The sequence below is a fragment of the Artibeus jamaicensis genome, unplaced genomic scaffold, assembly GCF_021234435.1.
Source record: "Artibeus jamaicensis isolate MK-2021 breed Jamaican fruit bat unplaced genomic scaffold, CSHL_Jam_final contig_415, whole genome shotgun sequence".
Lineage (NCBI taxonomy): Eukaryota > Metazoa > Chordata > Mammalia > Chiroptera > Phyllostomidae > Artibeus > Artibeus jamaicensis.
This window is the reverse complement of record NW_026521823.1, coordinates 21,039,106-21,060,673: the sequence shown is the minus strand read 5'-3', so window position 1 is coordinate 21,060,673 and position 21,568 is coordinate 21,039,106. Positions and strand designations below refer to the sequence as shown.

Below are 21,568 nucleotides of genomic sequence, written 5' to 3'. Positions count from 1 at the left end.
AGAAAAGGAGGAGAGAGGGAAGAAGGCAAAGAAGTGGAGAAAAATGTAACTGAACGTATGTCAAGCTATGACTATGTACAGAAAAGGGCTGTGGCAATCCAGATTCCAAAGATGAAATTTAAATAGCTTTTGTTTTCCAGTTACAACAGCTCTACAGATGTTGGAGGGAAGCTAACGTGTCTCTTTGGTAAAAAGCACAAACAGAATGCACCCCAGCCAGGGTACCGAGTGAACACTAGACTGACAGAAACATGCATAAAGACAAACCTGAATCCCTGAAATTCTTTATACCATGGTCTATAAGTTTCCCTTTTTATTCTTTTCCAGTTCACATCTTCTGGGATCCAACACTTGGGAAGAAACTGATCGAAAGCATTCCCTGGGTTTGGCATGATGGGACTTAGCTTTCGCACATAAAGATCATCCTTTACAATGTTGGGTATGCTTGTCTTTTCTTCTTCCTCCTCCAAGTAACAAGAGGAGATCGAAGTTTCTTGTACTGTTGGCCAGTGCTCCATGTTTGTGCCCCAAGTTCTCCTCTCGTTACTGTTCAAAACATCCAACCAGGTAAGATATCGTGTGAGCATTTTGTGACAGAATACAAGAGACATGCTTTCTGGCTCACAAAGTTTATACTACTGAAAATGAAGCAAATTAATTTCCGTTCTCATCATTACAGCTCCTAGAACAAAGTTAAGGTATTATCACAGCATCTCATCTTAATTAGAGCATAGCTTGCTATGGAAGGGCCAAAGACAATAATGTGTTAAAAGAGACAAATTGCATACAATTTGGAGGGTTACTTTGTGTATTAAAATCAACAGAACAGACATTCGGATCCAGGAGATATTTTTCTAACTTGTTCAGTTTGTATACCCAGCGGCTACTGGGTCAGGAGGAGAAAATACTTGCAAATGAGAGTGAGGAGGGAGTGTTTTGGAGATGGAACTCCCCAGCCTCTTTCTCACTTGGGATCTACAGTTGGCTAAGTCATCCAAAACTACATCAGGCAACCTTCACGCATCCATGAAGTTCGGTCCACTTTCAGAGCCACGTGCCTCCTTCTGATAAGAAGCTGGATTTGAAAAGTCACACCCTGCTCTGCTAATTTGCTGAGAAATTAAAGGATTCTTTCTATGTCCACTGAGATCTAGCAACACAGGGGAGTAAAAGGGGTGAAGAGCAACACAGCAGAGCTCTCAAGGAATAATCATGAAAGACACCACTAAGGCCAAAGGCAAGCGTTTAAAAACGGAACTGGCAAATCATACTGCTGACATTTTAAAATGGAAGAAATATCTTCAAGCTATGTCTAACTAAAAATATAGGAGAAAAACATTTTAATTAATGATGTTTAAAACCTTATCTATGAAATACTGTTTAGGAACCATTGCTTTCACCACATTTACATGTCCCAGCAAATTCGCAAGCATAGGAAATTTTAAAACTCAATGATCAGATTACACCCCAGTACCTTGGAAATGTTCCCTCTGCTTCCGCATAGACTGGGCTTGCCCAGCTCCTTCTGTTATCCTCATTCTTGTCCGGCTTCTTCTTCCGCAGGGGCGCCGGCATATAGGTCGGCTGCCTGCTTTTGTTGGGTAGGAAGCGATTGAACGGTAAAGCGGACTTTGGTTCAATCGCTGAAATCCTCCGATAGGACATATCATCTTTATTAAAATCCTGCATTTTGAATGTAAATTCAGAATCTGTGTCACTTTCACAACCTATAAAACAAGGCACAAGAATTGGCTTCACTCTCCCGATCGTCCGACAAAGGCCCACGCAGCGCCCCTGCTTTGTCTTTCCCTTGGAAACCCAGCGCTCCACTGCTAACTGCGGGGAATATTTTTAGAAATTTGTCATGAAGTTGTGATAAGATCCATTAGGAGGAACTTGCTTTGCATACTGGAGGCGTGTGTGGTACATTCTTTCACTGTTGCACATCCTCAGCAGAAAAAGTCCCAATTTACAGCTGAACTTCTTTTCTCCTTAAATTTCTTTGTCCCCATAATTTTTCAGAAATTTGCTGATGGCATACATGTCAATAAAACCTAATAATACAAGTCAATAAAAGACACTTAAACTGAGATATACAAGTAATTCTATTTTAATTTAAAACAAGGCATGCAGCCATCTGAAATTTCTGTGAGGCAAGAAATAAGAGAGGACATCGAAAAACAAGCAAAAACCACAAGAGATCTCAAAGAGGTTTAGCAGATCCTTCTGAGATGCCTATAAGCAAGAATCCCACATTAGATATGAGATTGGACCACGTGACTTCTAAAGTCCCAAAGGAATGTCAAGTTCATACCTAAATGACAACACAGAAACCAAGGCTTTTTTTTTTCCCTAAGGGTGGCCATGACATAATATTTTTGATACAAAGTTATTTAATCACAAATTCACAAGAATACATTGCAATAGACCTCAAGGTCAGCCTGATACAAATATAACCCATTCTCTTAAAAATAAGTAAATAAATGTGTTCTTTTAAAGATGAGGAGATGAGGAGAAAAGAGGTACAGAACACAACTGCGGATCCAAGCTAAGTTGTCCCCCTTCCCTGCCCTTTCCTCCTTCCTGCCTCTGTGTACTTGTGAAGGAGTTGGTTCCTGCAATTTGCTCTCCACCAGGGCTCTCAGAGGCTGACAGCACAGTCCCTGAGCACCTGCAAAGTATAAGCACCCAGCACAGCACACTGCGCCTGCAGGGTTAACCTGAACTAAAGGCCGTCTTGTCCCCTCCCTCCTCCCTGGCAGCAGTCTACAGTAAATAACTCTGAGAAGGGCCTACAGGAAGTGGTTTCACGTGCAGCTATGTGACCCTGAGCCCTGGACAGGGTGAAGGGAGGCAGGGAGAAATGGGAGAAATGTAAGCAACTCTGACCAGGAGGATTTATAGTCCATCATCTGGTGCTTGATTTGTTTCTACTACCTCCAAACAAATGGTACTTTTTTTGGAAATGAGAGAAATGTCTTAATTCTTGCCAAAATTTGTACATGTCAAATATTTTATGTACTTATTTACTCATATTTATTTTTTAGAGAGAGAGGACAGGAGAGGGACAAACACATTGATCTGTCATTCCACTTATTTATTCATCTACTGGTTGCTTCTTATATTTACTCTGACCAGGGATCGCAATCAAACCTGGGACCTTGGCATATTGAGACAATGCTCTAACTCACTGAGCTACCCAGTCAGCCTGTACATGTAAAATCTTAAATACACAAAGAGATTACTCTACTCTGGAACTTTTTCCCTGCTTTTATTGAGATATGACTGACATAAAACAGTGTGTATGTTTAAGGTATACAGAATGATTTGACTTACATATACTGTGAAATGATGACCACAAGTTTAGTCACCATCTATCATTCTCGTGTAGATACAAAAGAAGTAAAATTTTTTTCTTGTGATGAGAACTCTTAGAATCTACTTTCTAAACAACTTTCATATATACCATATAACAGTGTTAACTATAGTCAGCATGTTGTACATGACATGAATTTTTAAAGTTAATTTTTTTTATTCTTGAGTCTAATACAGAGCCTTAAAGAGTAGGCAAATATCCTTGATATAAAAGTTTCATATAAACCTAAGGAATTTGACTTTGTAATTCTGTTAACCTAACAGCATTATCCTAAGTTGTGGTGACCATCAATTTTGGATGGTAACCTAGTAGGCAGCAGAACTTTAATATACTAATCACATAAAAAAAGGTTTACCATCCTGGTGGCCCCAGAGTTTTTTATTACCCTGTTGTTATAATGACCAAGTCTTCACTTCCACACTCTTTAAACAAGGTCTGTAACTCCTTGCCCGGTGTCAGTCAGCAGGGTGACAGTGGCCCTCTGCTTTTAGTCCCATGTACCTGTTGCCCAGTCCAACGAGGAGCTGGGAAGACTTCGATCCCACCCTGCAGGCCCACCGCACCTGAACTACTGGGGGTCTGCATGTGCCCACAATGCCTCAGCCTTCCTCCCTGTTCTTGTTTGCTGGCCGGATAAAAATTTAAACTTTAAATGGTTTAGCTTTTTCAGTCACGACAAAGTAACATAGTGAGTTCGGAATTTCAGCCTCTTTTTACAGCTTTTTAGTCACTTAGATAAATTATAAATTAGATTCATTTCCTTAAAACCACTGTCATCTGGACTATTAAAGTGTCACACTAAAAAAGCAAATGGCCAACAAGTGCAGTGGTATTATAAAGGTTAACTCCTAAACAGCCATTCATATTTTTTATTGTTAATATTTAAATCAAAGCCAAAGAATTTGGTTTTTTGTGTGATGCTGCTTCACAGTTTGCTGATTTTTATTTTTGAAAGACAAATTCATTGTACACTGCATTTATGACAAGAACGACAAGATTGAATTCTAGTTAATGATGTGCATGCTAATGTATTTAGGACAAGTATAATTTACTCTAAAATGCCTCAAAAAATAAGATGGATAAACTAATGCTTAGAGAGAGGAATAGGTATGTGATGCCACACATATAATAAAATGTTATGATAGTTAGGTGGTGCGTATATGGATGTTCACTGTAAAATTCTTCCAGACTTTGATGATGCTTGAAATTTTTTGTAAAAAAACATTAGAAAAATCACTTGGTATTAAAATAATAATAAAAATGAAGAAATAAAATTCCTAACACTCTAGCACAAACTCACAATGAGAACTCTCAATTTTTTGCACATTAGTGGCGGAAGCACAGAAATATTTGGAGCAATTTTACTCGTGGTTTCAGTCCAGTAAAATTGGAATTGCTAGAGGTATAGAGTTAGAAATTTCTCATGCCACCCAACAGCCACAGGAGTAAGACTTGCATTTAAATAATCCATTTGACCATAATATTGGGACTTGGAAGGAAGGCTCCTTTCCCAAACAGAAGGAGTTTCATTAACATGTTCCTTTCATACTTATTCTGTCCTGGATTAGCTCTGGTCCTGACTGAAATGATGTTTTCTAACAGTATGCTTACTATTATTACTTAGCCAAAATTTAACATAATATTATATCATGATAGCTACCAATCATTTCTTCTCTTAGAGGTAATTAAAAAGACGTTTGTCCTGTTTTTTTTTTCTTCTGGAGAAATTTGTTTTTAATCTTTTGGGGAGAAGTAAGAGAAGAAAGAAATTCACTAAGAACTAGAACAGACTTTTTAGAATCTTTTTTTTATGTTTAGATATACTAGTTAATAGTATATTAACTAGTATATCTAGTTAATATACTGGCCTCATAACTGGCCTAGTTAATATATCTGGCCTCATAGTCACAGATTGTTAAACTTGAATCTGGAGAGAAAAGAATCAAAATACATTATCACTGAGAAAACAGGTCATGGTTAACTGTCTCCTCGTCTTCTCTAAAAATGAGAAGAAGAAAAGTGAAACCGTCACCCCTCTAGTGGTGATACAATGAGGGAGGATAAACTGTTTTTTAAAAAAATTACACTTAAGCCCTGGCCAGGCTGCTCAGTTGGTTAGAGCATCATCCTGATGCACTAAAGTTGTAGGTTCGATCCCTAGTCAGAGTGCTATCAGAATCAACCAATGAATGCATTAATCAGTGGAACAACAAATCCATGTTTCTCTCTCTCCCCCTGCCTTTCTCTAAAACCAATAAATAATTTTTTTTTAATTACACTTAAGTCTCTGTGAAAATCTACTCCTTGGTGAAATTGTTGCCTCAATAGTTTTCACCCCATTTTTCTACTGTCTCCCATTCCCAATTTTCTGTTACCATGCAGACAAATAGAAACAAATGGACAGTCAAAAACGCAACTCACCTTCACGTCCCCCCCTCAGTGTGATGTCAGACGAGCAGCTGGTGAATGACCTAGACCCCAGAGAGTCCAAGCTTTCAAAGGAATCCTCTCTCTTGTGGTTGCCCGGAGGGACAGGAAATTCTCCCCGCTCAGGACTCCAGATGTCCCCGTAACCACTGTCCCTGCCACTTCTCTTTGGGCAGCTGGAGTCTTCAAGTGCCTAAAATAATTTTTTTGAAGAACAATAAGTTCGCATAAAATCCCAACACTGTAAACAGTCATTACTTGTTTGTTTGCGTAGCTCAAATTGTGCCTCATGTGGGGGGAGCTGGAGGAAGAGAGAGAGCAACAAATTGAAAACCTATTTGAAAAAATAATGATGGAAGACTTCCCTAACTTGTTAAAGGAAATAGACACACAAGTCCATGAAGCACAGAGAGTCTCAAACAAGAAGAACCCAGAGAGGCCCAAACCAAGTCACATCATAATTAAAATGCCAAAGGTTAAAGATAAGAGAGAATCTTAATGGCAGCAAGAAAAAAGCTGTTAGTTACCTGGAAAAAAGCTCCCATATGACAGTCAGCTGATTTCTCAAAAGAAACTTTGCAGACTAGAAGGGATGGGCAAGAAATGATGAAAAGCAAGGACCTACAACCAAGATTACTCTACCCAGCAGAGCTATCATTGCGAATCAAAGGGCAGATAAAGAGCTTCCCAGACAAGAAAAAACTAAAGGAGCTCATCACCACCAAACCAGTATTATATAAAATGGTAAAGGGTCTTCTTTAAGAAGAAGATCAAAAATATGAACAAAATGGAAATAAATACCCATCAAAAATTGATTCTAGAAAATAACACAAACAAACAAGCAGAACAGAAACAGAATCATAGATACAGAGAACATTTTGATGGTTGTCAGTGGGGAAGGTAGTCTGCAGGATAGCAAAAAAAAGATAAAGGGATTAAGACGTACATATTAGTAGTTACAGAATAGTCATGGAAATGTAAAGTACAGCATAGGAAATAAAGTAGCCAAAGAACATGTATGCATGACCCATGGACCTGGACATGGACAGCAGTGTGGGGACGGCCTGAGGGAGCTGAGGGGGCTGCGTAGAGGTGGGGACAACGGGGAAATCTGGGACAATTATAATAGCATAAACACTAAAATATAATTTTTAAAAAGATATATAGAAATATGGCAAATGTCATTAATCACTGGTTTATAAATTAGATAGAACTCACTCAAAATAAGTGTTTTTAACTAACATTCCTCTGTGAAAGTAAACAGCAAAATACAACTAAACCTTTTAAATTGGGATTTAAGTAAAATTTCAGAAGCCCGTAGCATAGTCATGATACAGAGTAATAATCAGTGAATAGCGATAAGTCTAATATTTCAATATGGTGAATGCAACTCTGTTATTATAATAAAAATCAGGAATGTTCCCTTCAGATGGCTTTACTGAAACAGAGACAGTGTAAAAGACCTAAGGATTCCAAACAAGTAAATGTAATACATGAACTCTGATTAAATCATAATTCACATAAAAAAGCTATGAAACAGGCTTGGAAAATAATTGGGAATTTTTTAACAGGAACTGGACATTATATATGGGGACTTTATGAATTTCCTTAAATATCCTGGACATTGTGGCTGTATGGAAGAATCTCCACATACAAAAACATCTTAGTTTTAAGACATGAATACTGAGTATTTAGGGGTGAGAGCTGTGCGGTTTACTTTGAAAGAATTAAGAAAATAAAACAGATGGGTGAATAGATACATAAATGGATGAAGTCAATAAGGGACATTTTTAATAACTGAATCAGATGGTATATATTTGTCATCTTCTTTCAATTTTTAATTATGAACATTCTCAACATATGACAAAGTTGACAAAGAATGTTTACAGTGAGCAGGCAGCAGCGGGTGCGGGCACGCCTTCGGCTAAGGCTGGCTTTGTCAAGTGTTCGGAAAACCAACAACGTCTAGTGGGTTTGACGTGCGACTGTCCTGTGCTTCGGACGTTACAGCTGACTTCCTGCCATGACAGCACACGCAGCTACCTCGTACCCCATTCCCGAGCAGATGGGGAAGCAGGGCTTTCCCCATCTAGCAGGGCTAGATATGTGTCAAAATATAAAAAGATTAGAGATGTTAAGTGAATCTTTTGATCCAATAGGTTTCTTAGACATGCCTGTTACAGCCTTAGGGCCCTGGACACACAGCGAGGTGATTTTTGACCTCATAATGTTAGTTATTTATAACCGGCTACCACAGTTACATAAGAACTTGGTGCCTCATTATGTAGGACTTCACTCTGAAGTCCTCACCGCAGCCACCTCACTGCGACCCCTCCAGCTCATAGGGTGACTCAGGTGCAACGGCTAACCCACAGCATTCTTTTAGCTGGTATCTTGGGTTGGCCTGAAGCATTATTTACTTAAGTCGGAAAGTCTGGTAAACACAATGGTTTTGATTTTAACAGAACAGATGCAAAACAGGTCCTAGAGTTACACACCTTTTATGGCTATCCCCACTCGATAATAATGGAATGAAACCACAGGTACAGTTTTTAACTCTCAAAATTTTTTACCTACTCCCACCGACTGGACCCTGGCGACAGAAAACAGCCTTTAATAAATGAAGCATTCTCAGCACAAAGACCATACCAGGATTACTCAGACTCAGTCCAACTGCCATAAAAAGGACCAAGGGCTGTTAAGAGTAATACAGAAGCCAAAGTCCCAAGTTGCTGGGGTTTTTTAAACGTTTTTTTAAATCCTCACCTGAGGCTATGTTTTTATTGATTTTAGAGGGGGGAAAAAAGGATTAGAAAGAGAAACTTCAATGTGAAAGAGAAACAGCCATCAGTTGCCTCTCATACGCTCCCTGACCAGAAATTGAAACAGCAACCCAGGTATGCGCCGGGGATCGAACCCACAGCCTTCTTGGTGTACTAGGATGATGCCCCACCCGACTGAGCCACCCAGCCGGGGCCCGTGTGGTTTCTAACGGAATGTTTTCTCAGCTGAAATAACCAAGGCGGAGCTCTGATCACGCCCAAAAGCTCCCTACGCAGCCCTCCATCAGCCGTACCCTCCTCCACTGCAGTGACTCACCTGCTCCTGTGTCCCCAAGGGCAACGGTGCTCTATGAGGATGGGTCCTTCGCCTTGTGTGAGTGGCTTTCCAACACCTGGCACAACGCTTGTGCACAATAATATCTCAACTGTTACCCGAATTAACTGTTTCAAGGAATTTGAGTAGAATGCTATAAACTCTTTACAATTCAAAAATAACAAAAGTCAAAAGGAAGACCTGAACCTCCTAGGCTATATAATACCACCTTTCTACCATGTATGTGGCTGAACTGGGGCAAAACTAAGGATCACGGAAGATGGAGGGACACGTGATAATTCTCATCCTGGTCTAAAATCTCTATCTTCCATTCATGACAACTAACATTTATTGCATCCCTAATGTGCCAGAGCCTAATTAATGCCTTACTGGTACCTATCATTTACTCACCATGAAAATCCAAAGAGCAACTACAATTAGCATATTATTTTGACTACATATTTTGCTCTGAACACTGCAAATTCCCCTAGATAAGTATCCCCTAAGAGAAGTGGATTTTCCCTTTCGGATCTTAACAAGTGAAGGTTTGGCAGAACTACAGTCTGACCTGGCATTGGCTCTCCTCAAACTGACCTTGAACGTCCAAAAGCTGCAAACTGAGTCCAGGATATGAAGGACTAGAAATGTGTTTAAAACAAAGCATTCTAACTTTAAAAAGCCGTATCATATTTCATGTAACAGCATTCCCTCCTCTTTAGAAAACAGAAGCAGTGTGTACAGTTGTGGAGATATTGAGGTATAGGCATGAGAGGTCATCATCCATGACAAAGAGGTATTACGATTTTTAAAAAATGAGTAGCTTCTACACATTCATAGCCCCAAAGAACCTTTCTACTGCAGGTTGAATTCATCATGAACATAGAGTTATGCAAAGCGTCTAAGAAAGGAACTGAATGTCTATCCCATCAAGTTACATAGAATTAAGAGATAAATACCTATGCCCAGAGCCTGTACCCTGGAAACTGCTCTGAAATAGACTCACTCACTCCCTGGTGGGGGCAGAGGAAGCCAGCACATGAGTTAAGCGTCCTCTCTACCAGCCCCAACTACACCAAAGCAAAGATGGTCAGAGCAGCCAGATTCACTACAGAGAAGGCGAAGAATTAAGAAAAGTGAAAGGAAAACAGAAAATCAGGGGGAGACAGAAGAGGGGAAACTAGTACTAGTTATAGTGGTCATCTCATACACATAGGCGTACTCACCTTTGTCAGAGCTTGTCCTAAAAGATTCTCAAATGCTCTCAAATTCAGATATGGACCATTATAGCAGGGATTACTCTGTGCTTTTCTTCCCAGCCAGTACAATGTTATCAAAACCTTTAAAAAAATTCCATAAAACAAAAAGATCAGTTTATTTATAGCGACTAAGTGCAAGCTCGAATGCAGGTGAACACTCTAGATAAAAGAGGGTATATTTTAATAGGCTCTTTTCTTTTAAATTATGTGAAGGGTCATTCAAAATGTTATTTACTCTTCCTAGGTTTTCGTCTCTGAGCATGTTCTCAGACCAAAAGTGCTGATCCCAACAGGTGTTCATACACATGAAGAGGGAAGAAAATTATAAGAGGAAAACAAAGTAAACTTCTAAAGCAATCAATATTTTACCAACAACAAACTTAGAAAATGGATACATATAAACACTAATTCTCAGCCTTCTTAAGGATACTGCACTCTTATGTTTAATAAGCTGTTATATTATTAGAAATTCTTCTCATCCATACAGAATATTTTACAGAATTGTACGTATTGTATATACATACAATTACCCAGAGTTCTTTTTTTTTTTAAAGATTTTATTTATTTATCTTTAGAGGGGAAGGGAAGGAGAGAGGGAGAGAAACATCAATGTAGGGTTGCCTCTCGTGTGTCCCCTGCTGGGAACTGGCCTGCAACCCAGGCATGTGCCCTGACTGGGAATTGAACCACGATCCTTTCGTTCATAGGCCCGCGCTCAATCCGCTGAGCTACACCAGCCACGGCGCTCTGAGTTCTTCAACATTCAATGTTTTTCCTTCAAGTCTGACTTGGTGGTTTCCGACTGACTCTCCTAAAAATCCTAAAGGTGTTCACTTGCCTTCACCACATTACTAACATATAAGGAACCACTTTTCAGCATTAAACTGTCCTGTTACTACCATGAAGAGAAAAATTTAAGTTTAAAGCATATTTAAACATATTTAGAGCTTGTGACTGGTTGGTTTCTAGCAAAAAACTTCTTTAGAAAAAGAATACAGAGTGCAAGAGGTATATTTAGATCCCACTGTCTTACTGCAGAACAAGCAAAAAACCATTTATAATATTCCATTAAACATATCTTACATTTTTCACTCTCCTGTCAGTCTCTTCTTGCCTGTAAAGAAAAAGAAGAAATATCTATTAATAACTAAGGACTCTAAATTATTAATTATTAGCTAAAGGCCCATTTTTATTCTAAAGTTCTATGAATATTATACCACCTGGGAAGTTTGGAAATCTCAGGCTACATATTATCCATCTGAAAAATTTTTCTATATTGATTTCATGAAATATAATGGTCAGTTTCTATGAAAAGGTGGCATTTTTCAAATTACTTTATTCAGTAAAGTCTGGCTTCTAAAATGCATTATATGCATCTTTTCGTATTTATTTTAAAACATGTCTAAACCCTATCAAATGGGGGAAATGTGCTCACGGCAGGAAAACAGTCAGGAAACTGGAGAGGGAAAGAGCCGTCTGCACTGCGAGCTCCTTCTCGCTGTCCACGTGGAGGGCGTCACCCGAGTTTCCCAGAGCTAACGGGCCAGAGGCCAAGACTCTGCAGAAGTTGAGAAGTAAACTTTAAACCATAGCTGTGACTCGCCCCCTGAAGAGATTTTGCTCTATTGCAAGAATCATGGGTTTTTTTAATTCCTTTTATCAATAAAAGGATATGATATTTATGGGACAATTTAAAATAGGCCGATGTCACCACAATGTTGAAGAAGCAACAACATGAGTTAATTAATGAAAGGGATTTACATGGCCCTAAAATAATGTGCTTTCGGGCATTAGCGGCACCGGAGCGGGATCATCGTGAACTCAGAGAGACTGTGGAAGCCTGAGTAAGGTGGCTTTTCACTTTAAAAGTCTGCAAGTGGTATCTTTGTTAAGATAAAATAAATGTGGGGAAATTTAAAAAAAAAAAAAAAAACAGAATTATCTTCAGGAGAGCAGGTCCCTTGTAGAACAGGCTTTCCCTGCTAGGTAAGTGTTCCAGGAACCCATCTGTATCAGTGTACCAGCTGGTGTTGTTGTGAGAGGCTGTGTTCAGCTTCAGTGAATTTTTTTTGAAGGCTCTTTCAATGCATCTGCCCATTTCGTGATGGGTGACTTATGCCTACACTGAGTGTTCAGCAGTGTTTGATCAAAAATGGCCTGACCCCCATCCTCCATCCACCCTAGTCACCCAGTCTCCCCACGAGTGATTTTTTTCTGTTTCCCCAGATGAAAAAAGTCTTCAAAGGGAAATGTGTTGCTGGTTTGGAAGAGGTGAAAAAAAAAATGGCAGAAGCACTAAAATGACTCAAAACTGACGAGTTCCAAAACTGTTTGGGGCAGTGGAAAAAACATTTCAATAGGAGTATTGCATCAAATGGAGAGTACTTTGAAGGTGACGAAGTTTAAACACTTAAGAATAAATATGCAATTAAAAAAAATAAATTCCGGGTTTTATTGGGTCCCCCCCATGTGCACACATGTCATAGGTAAGACATATATAAAACACACATAAGACATAGAAAGAAAGAAAAGGGGAAATGTGCACACACACATCGAATTTAGCTTTTAAAGAATCAATGAGACAGTTATGACCATTTCTTTCCATAAAATAAACTTCAACTGAAATGAACCTAAGGACAACATTGCACCTCCCACTGCTATAAATGCAAGGTATGGCCTATGCTGCCATAAACAGGCACAATAATCAGTGAACTTGGTACTACAACCTTTTACACACTTCACATTCCCTTCTAAATATGAGCACTTATAACATGCTCTTGAACATAATGATACATGAGCCAGCCACATTAGTGTCCTATCACTGAAATGCAGTGCCAGGAATTCAAGGCCTCAGTGATTCGCTGGAGCCATTGGAGGCCACTCTCCGGCACAAAGCAAACGCATGCACTGCTGGAAGTCAGTAACCCGGCAGCGTCTTTGCCTGCTGTGACCAGGGCACAACCCCAAGGCCTTATAAATAGAAAAGGCCCAAGGGTGGAGGGGAAGCTTATGGTAACACAAGACTCTCCTAGAGCCAGTCAACTTACTGCCCAACCCATCAGAACCAAAATTAAGGCAGCCTTATCTCCAAAGTTGGCTCACTCCTCCGTAACAAATATTTCGAGAGTTGACTTAGCAAAAGCATCGTGTTCAAGAGCATGGGCTTTGGCTCAGATCTGGGTCCCAAACTAGGTTTGTCTTGGCAATATATTGGATTCTCCAAACTTCAGTTTCCTTCTGGAGAAAGTGGCGATAAGATCCCTTACTTCAACAGATAGGAGGAAATGTACCCAGGTCCTTAGCAGCGAGTACGCGTCAGGAAGCTGTTAGTATCACTAAACAATGCGAGGACAGAGCCCATCGTATCCACTGCACCACTCACAGAGGCTTCCAAGCAGACCCATGCTGGACTCCAGGATTTAAACTTGCAGCCAGCTTTAGGTTTAGTTTATAACCACCTCCTGCACGCATTCATTCATCACCTGACTCTCCTCCACCAGAACCCAAAAGAATTTTTGTGGTTTTGTTTACTGCCATATCCCGAGTGTCTTTAAGACAGGGTCTACCACCTGGCCAGCACATGCAAATACTTTATTAAAAGTGTCTAGCACAGTGCATGGCACATAGATGCTCTCAAGTATTGATCAAATACATTTATTTAACCTACAGTAATGTAATTTAGCAAGAGAAAGTATGAAATAATAAAATCTCAGGAGATTCCTAATAAATATTCATATGATGTCAAAGAACAGTTAAATTGGATTAGGTTACTAAAACATTGACTTTTGACTCAAATTGTATTGATATTCATAATTGGGCTTCTTTTTTAAGCTACTACCCTGAAAATCATAATAAAAGAAAATTCTTTACAATCATACATCAGTAACCCAATAAAGAGCACAGATTCAAAAACAAAGAGCAACTTCAAAACACTGAATATAAAGATTGAATGCTGTTCTCTACAATAAAATTACTTCCCAGCAGAGTTCTGAAATACAGAGACCAAAGAATCCAAGCCTGCCTTGAAACCCAAATTTAACATGAAAAAGTATAGAGATGAAACATTAGTTTGAAAAAATGTTGAATATGTTGCCAGCCTTCTCCATATATCACATATTACTTTTTATTATTTCAATTACAGTGGACATTCAATGTTATTTTATATTAGTTTCCAGCATAGCTCATAGTGGTTAGACAACCATATAATTTACAAAACAATCCCCCCAATATTTCAAGTGCCCACCTGGCACCCCGTATGTTATTGCAATATTGACTATAGCCCCTATGCTGTACTTTACATACACTAATTTTTAAATATTGTGGTTGATATTTAAGAAGTAGCAAGTATAACATAGATATAATCTTCCACCCTGTTAATGGAATAGCCCTGGTAATTTCTTCACTACCTGACAAAGGGCCAGAAGATACATGCCCATCACAGACCTCGGAACTTGCTGTCAGAGGCCTGGAGGGAAAGAGCCACCAACTCACAAGTGAGCCCATCAGTAAATGCCTCCATCTGTACCATCTTATCCTGACAGCTGTTAGGTGACTCAGAAGAACTCCGGAGCTCTAGGTCTGATCCTTTCTTTATTCACGGCTATTTTAGATACTAGCACAAATTATCTGTGAAAGAGTAGCACCGCTAAGCAAAGAACCAGGGAAAAGGGATTCATTTAGAAGCTCTGTCTCCCTGCAGGAGATCCCATAGCAGGGCCTTCCCGGTGCAGACAGCTCGGCCAAGAGGGCAAGCTCTGGGGCCAGACTTCTGGGGTGAGAATTCTGGAACCACTTTGACTTAGCTGCGAGAACTTGGTTGTGTTATTTAATTCTGTGCCTCCACAGTCTCACCTGGGAACAGCACACCACTCTCACTGGGCTTAAATGAGAAGGTTTAAAAAGTGCTTAATGCAGGTGGATCAAGTAAAGAAGACATTTCAAGAACGTCCTCCAATTATCCACCTTGACCCAATGATATGGAGGAAGGGAAGTAGCCAGAGGACTGCTGAGTTTCCCAACACAAAGTGTCCCCTGCCAGGAAACACATTTCTGTGAAGCACAATTCAAGACACTTTCACATAACGCTTTCTTTACCCTCTTGCCATGGAAGGCTTTGGATAAGAAACTATTTCTAGAACAAATAAAGGGCAAGGCAACCTGGCATGACATATTACTGTTATTGACCAAACATCCACGCTGGCACCAAGCCAGCGCTTTTTATCTGTCTTTTGTCTGTCGTGGGCTGCTCCTCAGCCAACACCCTTGAATCTTCCAAAAGTTCAAAATCTGAGGGGAAAAAATTGTTACATGTGCCCACATGGCAAAAATCTGTCTCCCTCATACCAGAAAGCATAGTTTGGGAAGAAAGCCTTAAAGGACAAGATTATAGTTTTGTTGTAGTTTGGTACAGCCGACTGTGTTCTAGGCCTTCATCAAATACATTTCCAAATGTCTCTGTTTATCAAAGAGTTGGCCCCAGGACCTCATGCCTATACCCACCAGTGATGTCCCTGGAGTCCCTTCCGGTCGAGTGCAGAGAGCAGGGACCGTACCTGACTCGCAGCTGTATCCCGGGAGGCAGCCACAGGTCTGGCCAAGGGCAGCCAGGCATTCGAATGTTCATGCCTAAGTTACCTAAAGCCTCTCACTGATCAAGGACGTCCAGCAGGTCAAGGACGTAGAGAGATAGAGAACGTCTTCCCTCAAATAAGATAAAGCGTCACAGAGTCTGAAACAGAATCTCACTTCTCTTTTTATGTTCCCTTCCCATACTCATACACCCTTTTTCCTCAAAGTGCCAACTTCCTCATTTGCAACTCCGCAAGGTCCCATCTCCTGTTCTGTCCCAATATGCTAAATCCTCTCAGAACTGGGATTTCTGTGCTGCAAAAGCATCTTGCCTCCCCAGATTCCAGCCCCCAACTCATCTGAGCCACCTTCTGTAAACATTAAACACACTTATCTTATCATACCATCAAGGAAACATGTGATTTAAAACTCAGGCTGGAATTTCTGACAGTAGAAGTATTTTTGCCCGGGTACCATGAGGAGAAATTTTGCTCCACCTATCACCACCCCCCGAGCTTCTCTGGCTAAGGAGGAGTCTGGCCTTCTGTAAGGGATCCAGGTGTAGCTTCCTACGCCACCCAGTGTCCTCTCTGCCACAACCAGTCAGCCCTCTTTCTGTCTAACCCAAACCCTACGGTCCCTATAGAGTCCTTTCTCTTGACCCAGAATAAGCCTTCATCCTTATTACTCAGGAAAAAGAAAAAATTCGACTCACTGGGTGATTATGTTCCCAGGCATCCACTTCCTGAGGCTACTTCCCGGAGCAAGGCGTGGGTTCTTCCGAGGGACCCAACCCTTCTAGAGTCCTTCCAGCCCTGCCCTGCCCTGCGCTGCCCTGGGTGGCACCAGCTGAACTGAATGTTGCCTCTTAAGAAATAGGATTGATGTTAGAGAAACTGGGCTCAGGAGTTTCTTGGTCCCTCTCCAAGCCACCAAGTAATCTCTGCCCTCCAGTTGTTGCTGTGAAGTCTGGCCACCTGTTCACAACTTCAAAAAAAAAAAGGCAAGAAATGAGGCTCAGAATCATGATTTCATAAGCAGTCACAAGTAGAAACAGTGCGGGTGCAGCCTCGGCCTGAAATCTGTCACACAGGCACGGGGTGAGCGCGGGGGTGCACATGTGGCCGTGGAGACCACGGAGGCCCTGCAAAGTACTGCCCCCCGCCCCCCGTGACAGCAGTGGCACCGTTGTTGTGTGTGAAGCAGGGCAGTCGCCTCCAAATGGGCAGACAGGAGGGATTCTGAGCAACCCTGAGAATACGAAGTGAAAATAGTAAGTGTGTGAAAATTTCTAACTACTTACTGTCTCAGAAGAGGGACTGTTTTTATTCCAAATGTAAGAATCAAAGAAGGATAGAAGGATTATATTAGGTAATGGCTCCTTGTCCTATTAACACAAGGTCTATTTTTTCTATTCATGAAACACATCTACTGCATTATTTAAAACAGAGCAAATACTACCATCTTTCCCTAGTGACTGTTGAATAAAAGAAAGATGAGAAGTGTGAATAAAAAAGCTGAAGATGAATTGTTGGAAAACTGCACTTATTCCTTCCTTGTCTCAAAAAGCAAGATGCAGTTTTTTTTAATGGTAAATTCTTCCTTTTCTCCCACCTTCATCCCTAAAAACGAAACTCTATTCTAATTGACAATGTGCCAGTCATGTTAGACACATGTGACTCATAGATTTTTCATCTGCCATTGTTACAAAAACGCAGCTCTAGCTGACTGTGGAAACTGCAAAAATAACACATGAGAAAGTACCACCACATCTGGAGATAATTAGTGGCCACACATAGATAAACTTGATGATTTCTGGACCTACCTATGTGAGAAAACACTCCTGGAAATTCAACAGATTTTACCCTAGCAACATAACTTACTCCAAACATGACAAATGAGTAAGTACCCTCCTGTTAAAAATAATTTGTCATTAAATTTCACACCCCTCCCACACACTACTAAAAATAGCTAAGTTTCACTTAAAGAGAAAGGAAAAAACACATGCATTCCAAGGCACTGGCACACAGTTCCACTTAAGTAATAGACTGAGGGGAGCTGAAAGGTGGGCTTTATTTCTAACTCTTTCGACCACAGACTCTTTTTGTCATTCTTTTCTACTTCATGAATATGTTTGCTGTTATATAAAACTGATTTCACAGTTGAGACGCCACACACACATCCCCTGCTGGATTGCAAATGAGAACAGACCATTCCTGATGCAGACTTCAGTATCCATTATGTATACCCTGTGTACGAAATGGCATTCACTCCTATCGGGCGGGGAGATGCCAATTACAGACTCACCTGTAATTTTACTTCTGTAGATTCCAATGCTAGGGAGCAGTAGCAATGGAAATAGCGGGTTCGGGTTTCAGACATTTTAAGTTTGAGACACTTAATAAACAAAGTAGAAAGGTGAGGAACTGATAATTACCCACACAAGTATAGTGTTCAAGCCAGAGGTCTAGGCAGGACCTATAACCCAGGGCAGCAATTTTCAACCTTTTCATCTCATGGCACGCATAAACTAATTGCTAAAATTTGGCAGCACACCAAAAACGTGCTTTTTGGCCAATCTGCCAAAAAAAAAAAAAAAAGGTATAATTTTGATTCATTCAACCCCGGATGGCTATTGTTGTGTGGCTGTTGTCACTTTTGTATTCAACCATCAAAGGGAAAAGAGGTCAGTGCCCCTGACTAAACAGTCAGCTATTGCATGTTTGAAAAATTCTTGAGGAACACGAGGAAAATCGTTGATCTAAGGACTTGGCAGCATAGAGATGAAAGGTTAAGTCATAAAGGTAAAGTGAGATCACCTTACAAATGAGTGTAGACAGAGAAGAGATCTAAGGTTTGAGGCCAACGCATCATAGTTAGGAAGTAGAAGAGAAGCCAGCAAAGCAAGAGAACCATCCAGCACAAGGCAAGTGGGGGAGGGAAAGAGAACAACGAGCTGAAAGGGCCGAGGGACAGGAAGGTGAGGGTGGAGGACTTACTCCTGCAAACTTTCTTGACCCTTCAAATACTTGATGCACACACACAATTACTAATTACTTCCCCTCAAAAGAAGAAAAATAATAAATTATCATTAAAAATGGTAATGTCCAAGCCCTGATGTTCCGAAAGACACAATTTAGGAGAACACTGCACTGGACATCTCCTGTGTCTTTCCAAACTTTTGAGCCCACGCTCAGCAAAGTCGACATGAAATTTCACTATAAGTAATACGTCTGTTGGTCCTTCACATCATGATTTCGGAACAACAGTAATATGCAAGGTGAGGTACTTCTTTTCTTTTCCTTTTTTTAGTCAATCTAAATTTTCTTTAAGTAGGAATACTTCTTATCCTGGACAAAAAAATCTATGACTCACTGTTAAGAAATATACATTTTTTAAATATTTTATTTCTTTTTTTATTTTTAGAAAGAGGGGAAGGGAAGGAGAAAAAGAGGAACAGAAAGATTAATGTGTGGTTGCCTCTCACATGGCCCCCACTGGGGACCGGGCCCACATCCAGGCATGTGCCCTGACTGGGAATCAAACCACAACCCTTTGGTTCACAGCCTGAGCTCAATCCACTGACCTATACCAGCCAGGGCACAAATATCCATTTTTAAAATTGTGGACAAACCTACACCTTAAAAGAGCCTTGGAAAAAGTAATGCAGAATGTAGACAGATGCAGGTATTTGCAGTACGTCTCTGTAGTGATGCTCAAGTATAAGGATATCAATATAGAACAGAGATTCAAGAATCTTCTCCAAAGGTTTGGCCAGAATTTGACCTCCTCAAAATATTTATGTTTGGATCAAAACACAAAATCCACAAAATTGCAGAAAGTACTGAACATGAACAAAAGATCCATATTGTTGTGCTAGAAAAATATTCCTGTAAAAATGGTATTTTTCTGAATGTTTCTAAATAATTCACTTTAGGTCCCATGACTACCATAATCGTTCAAAGTTCTTAACCTTTCAACTTTTCTTTCGTTCACGTACAAACTAAAACAGAAACTTTAGCACCTCTTTAACAGTGTCTTCAATTGAAATTCTGAGTCAATGACTGAATTATTAACTAATTGAAGCAATGTTTTTACAGTTTTATCTTGAATAGAAAACTAAAGTTAAATTTGTTTTTAAAACCACTCCTTAAAGGATGTACACACATAATTGCAAATTAAAGTTCTGAGAAGTCCAACAGGAGCTCTCTTTTACTTAGACTTTGAAATATTCACTTCTTCATATTTTTTGGTACAACTCTTACTAAAGTCTTAAGGGGTAAAGATATTAATAAGGCATTTCCAGTTCTGTTCAGTTTAAGTTCACTTTTTTGCTAAATTATGTAATGTGTATGAAAAATAATTGCCTTCACTAAGCACTTTATAGTAACCATGATATGGATGTTCTGCACAATGACCTAATGATGTGCAGACTAGGTAACTGGAACTCCAAAAACTTAAGAAACTTTCCCAAGGTCACAAAACTATTAAGACTTGTAGATGAGTGGATAAAACAACCATGGGACATTTACACAATAGAATACTACCCAGCTGTGAAAACAGAAGAAAATTTTACCCTTTACAACAGAATGAATGGACCTGGAGAACATTATGCTAAGTGGAATAAGCCAGTCAGAGAAAGACAAGTACAATATGATCTCACTCATATGTGGAATCTAATGAACACACTGAACTGACAAGCAAAAGGGGGGCAGACTCAGAGATGGAGAACAGATGACAGTGGGGGGGAGGTGAGAGGGTTGGAGGGATGGAGGAAAAAGGACTCATGGGCATGGACAACAGTGTGGTGGTTGTGGGCGAGGGGAGTGCAAGGGAAATAAATGGTGATGGGAAAAATAACAATTAAAAAAAAAGACTTGATATGATCCCAATTTTCCATAGACTAAGATCCAAGCTAAGACCCTGATTCAGCATTAGTGCAGTCACAGTTCCGAATCTAATGTATTTTTAAATAATTTACATCTTAATCCTGAAATAATTGTCTCTGTAATATCCTGAATTAAGTCTCTGAATACTCTTTCAAAGCATTGGCTCAAAACCGGTCTGTGGCACAGTAATTCCCTGCTTAAATCTGTCTCCCAATGACAGTGGCACACCAGTCCCCTATTACCACCTTCTCGGGCAAAACCTCGATGCTTCCACTATCCTGTGCACAAAACCCATTATGGGTTCCGCAGACGGAAAACCGCCAAAGCTCTTTTGAAAATACATCTAAGCAAAAGAAACAAATCACAATAATTTGCATAGTGAGAGAACTACAAAATATAAATTCCCTGTACTTGGCCACTGATAAGCCTTTACAAGTGTAGTTTCTATAAGACCAGTACCCAGCACTTATAAAGAAATAAGGTTATAAATTAAGCACATACGGAATTAAACAGGAAGATCTTTGGGTTAGTTTCCTGAGGGTATGTTTTCTTATCTTGAAAAAAACAATGATCTACACCCTTAAGTTTGTGAATATTAAACAAAACATGCTTGTCTCCTGGGGCCCCTGGAAAGAGTGTGACCTGATCACACTGTGATGGCAGCCCAGCGGAGCGACCTTCAGAACAGGCGGGCGGGTGGGAGGGTGGACGAAGTGCTGTGTTTTACATTGTGTGTGTGTGTGTGTGTGTGTGTCCAGCACTGTTATATACAGGTCCTGGCAGAAGTAACATCTGCTTGAGTGTGGTTGGTAGGGTATTAACATAGGTATAATAACTTATACTTTAATTTCAATATTTCCCCTAAAATGTCATATAGTATGCTTGTTACAGAACTACATGCTTATGATGTAATAAAAGATTTTGTGATTAAAAAAGGGGCATTATTTGTGCTGGAC

The 21,568-nt window shown here is 40.0% G+C and overlaps 1 protein-coding gene across 6 annotated transcripts in view; it reads right to left on the bottom strand.

The window, feature by feature from the left end:
* Positions 1–21,568, bottom strand: part of LMO7 (LIM domain 7) — a 214,108-nt gene that overhangs the window by 49,407 nt on the left and 143,133 nt on the right. For 5 of the 6 annotated variants that reach the window (XM_053665513.1, XM_053665515.1, XM_053665516.1 and 2 more), the window contains 5 exons: positions 11,239–11,269; positions 10,123–10,236; positions 5,798–5,996; positions 1,475–1,727; positions 268–546 (listed from right to left, as the gene is read on the bottom strand). In XM_053665513.1, the coding sequence (XP_053521488.1) occupies positions 268–546; positions 1,475–1,727; positions 5,798–5,996; positions 10,123–10,236; positions 11,239–11,269 (876 nt within the window). The remainder of the gene's footprint in view (positions 1–267; positions 547–1,474; positions 1,728–5,797; positions 5,997–10,122; positions 10,237–11,238; positions 11,270–21,568) is intronic. The other variant, XM_053665518.1, reaches the window with a different exon arrangement.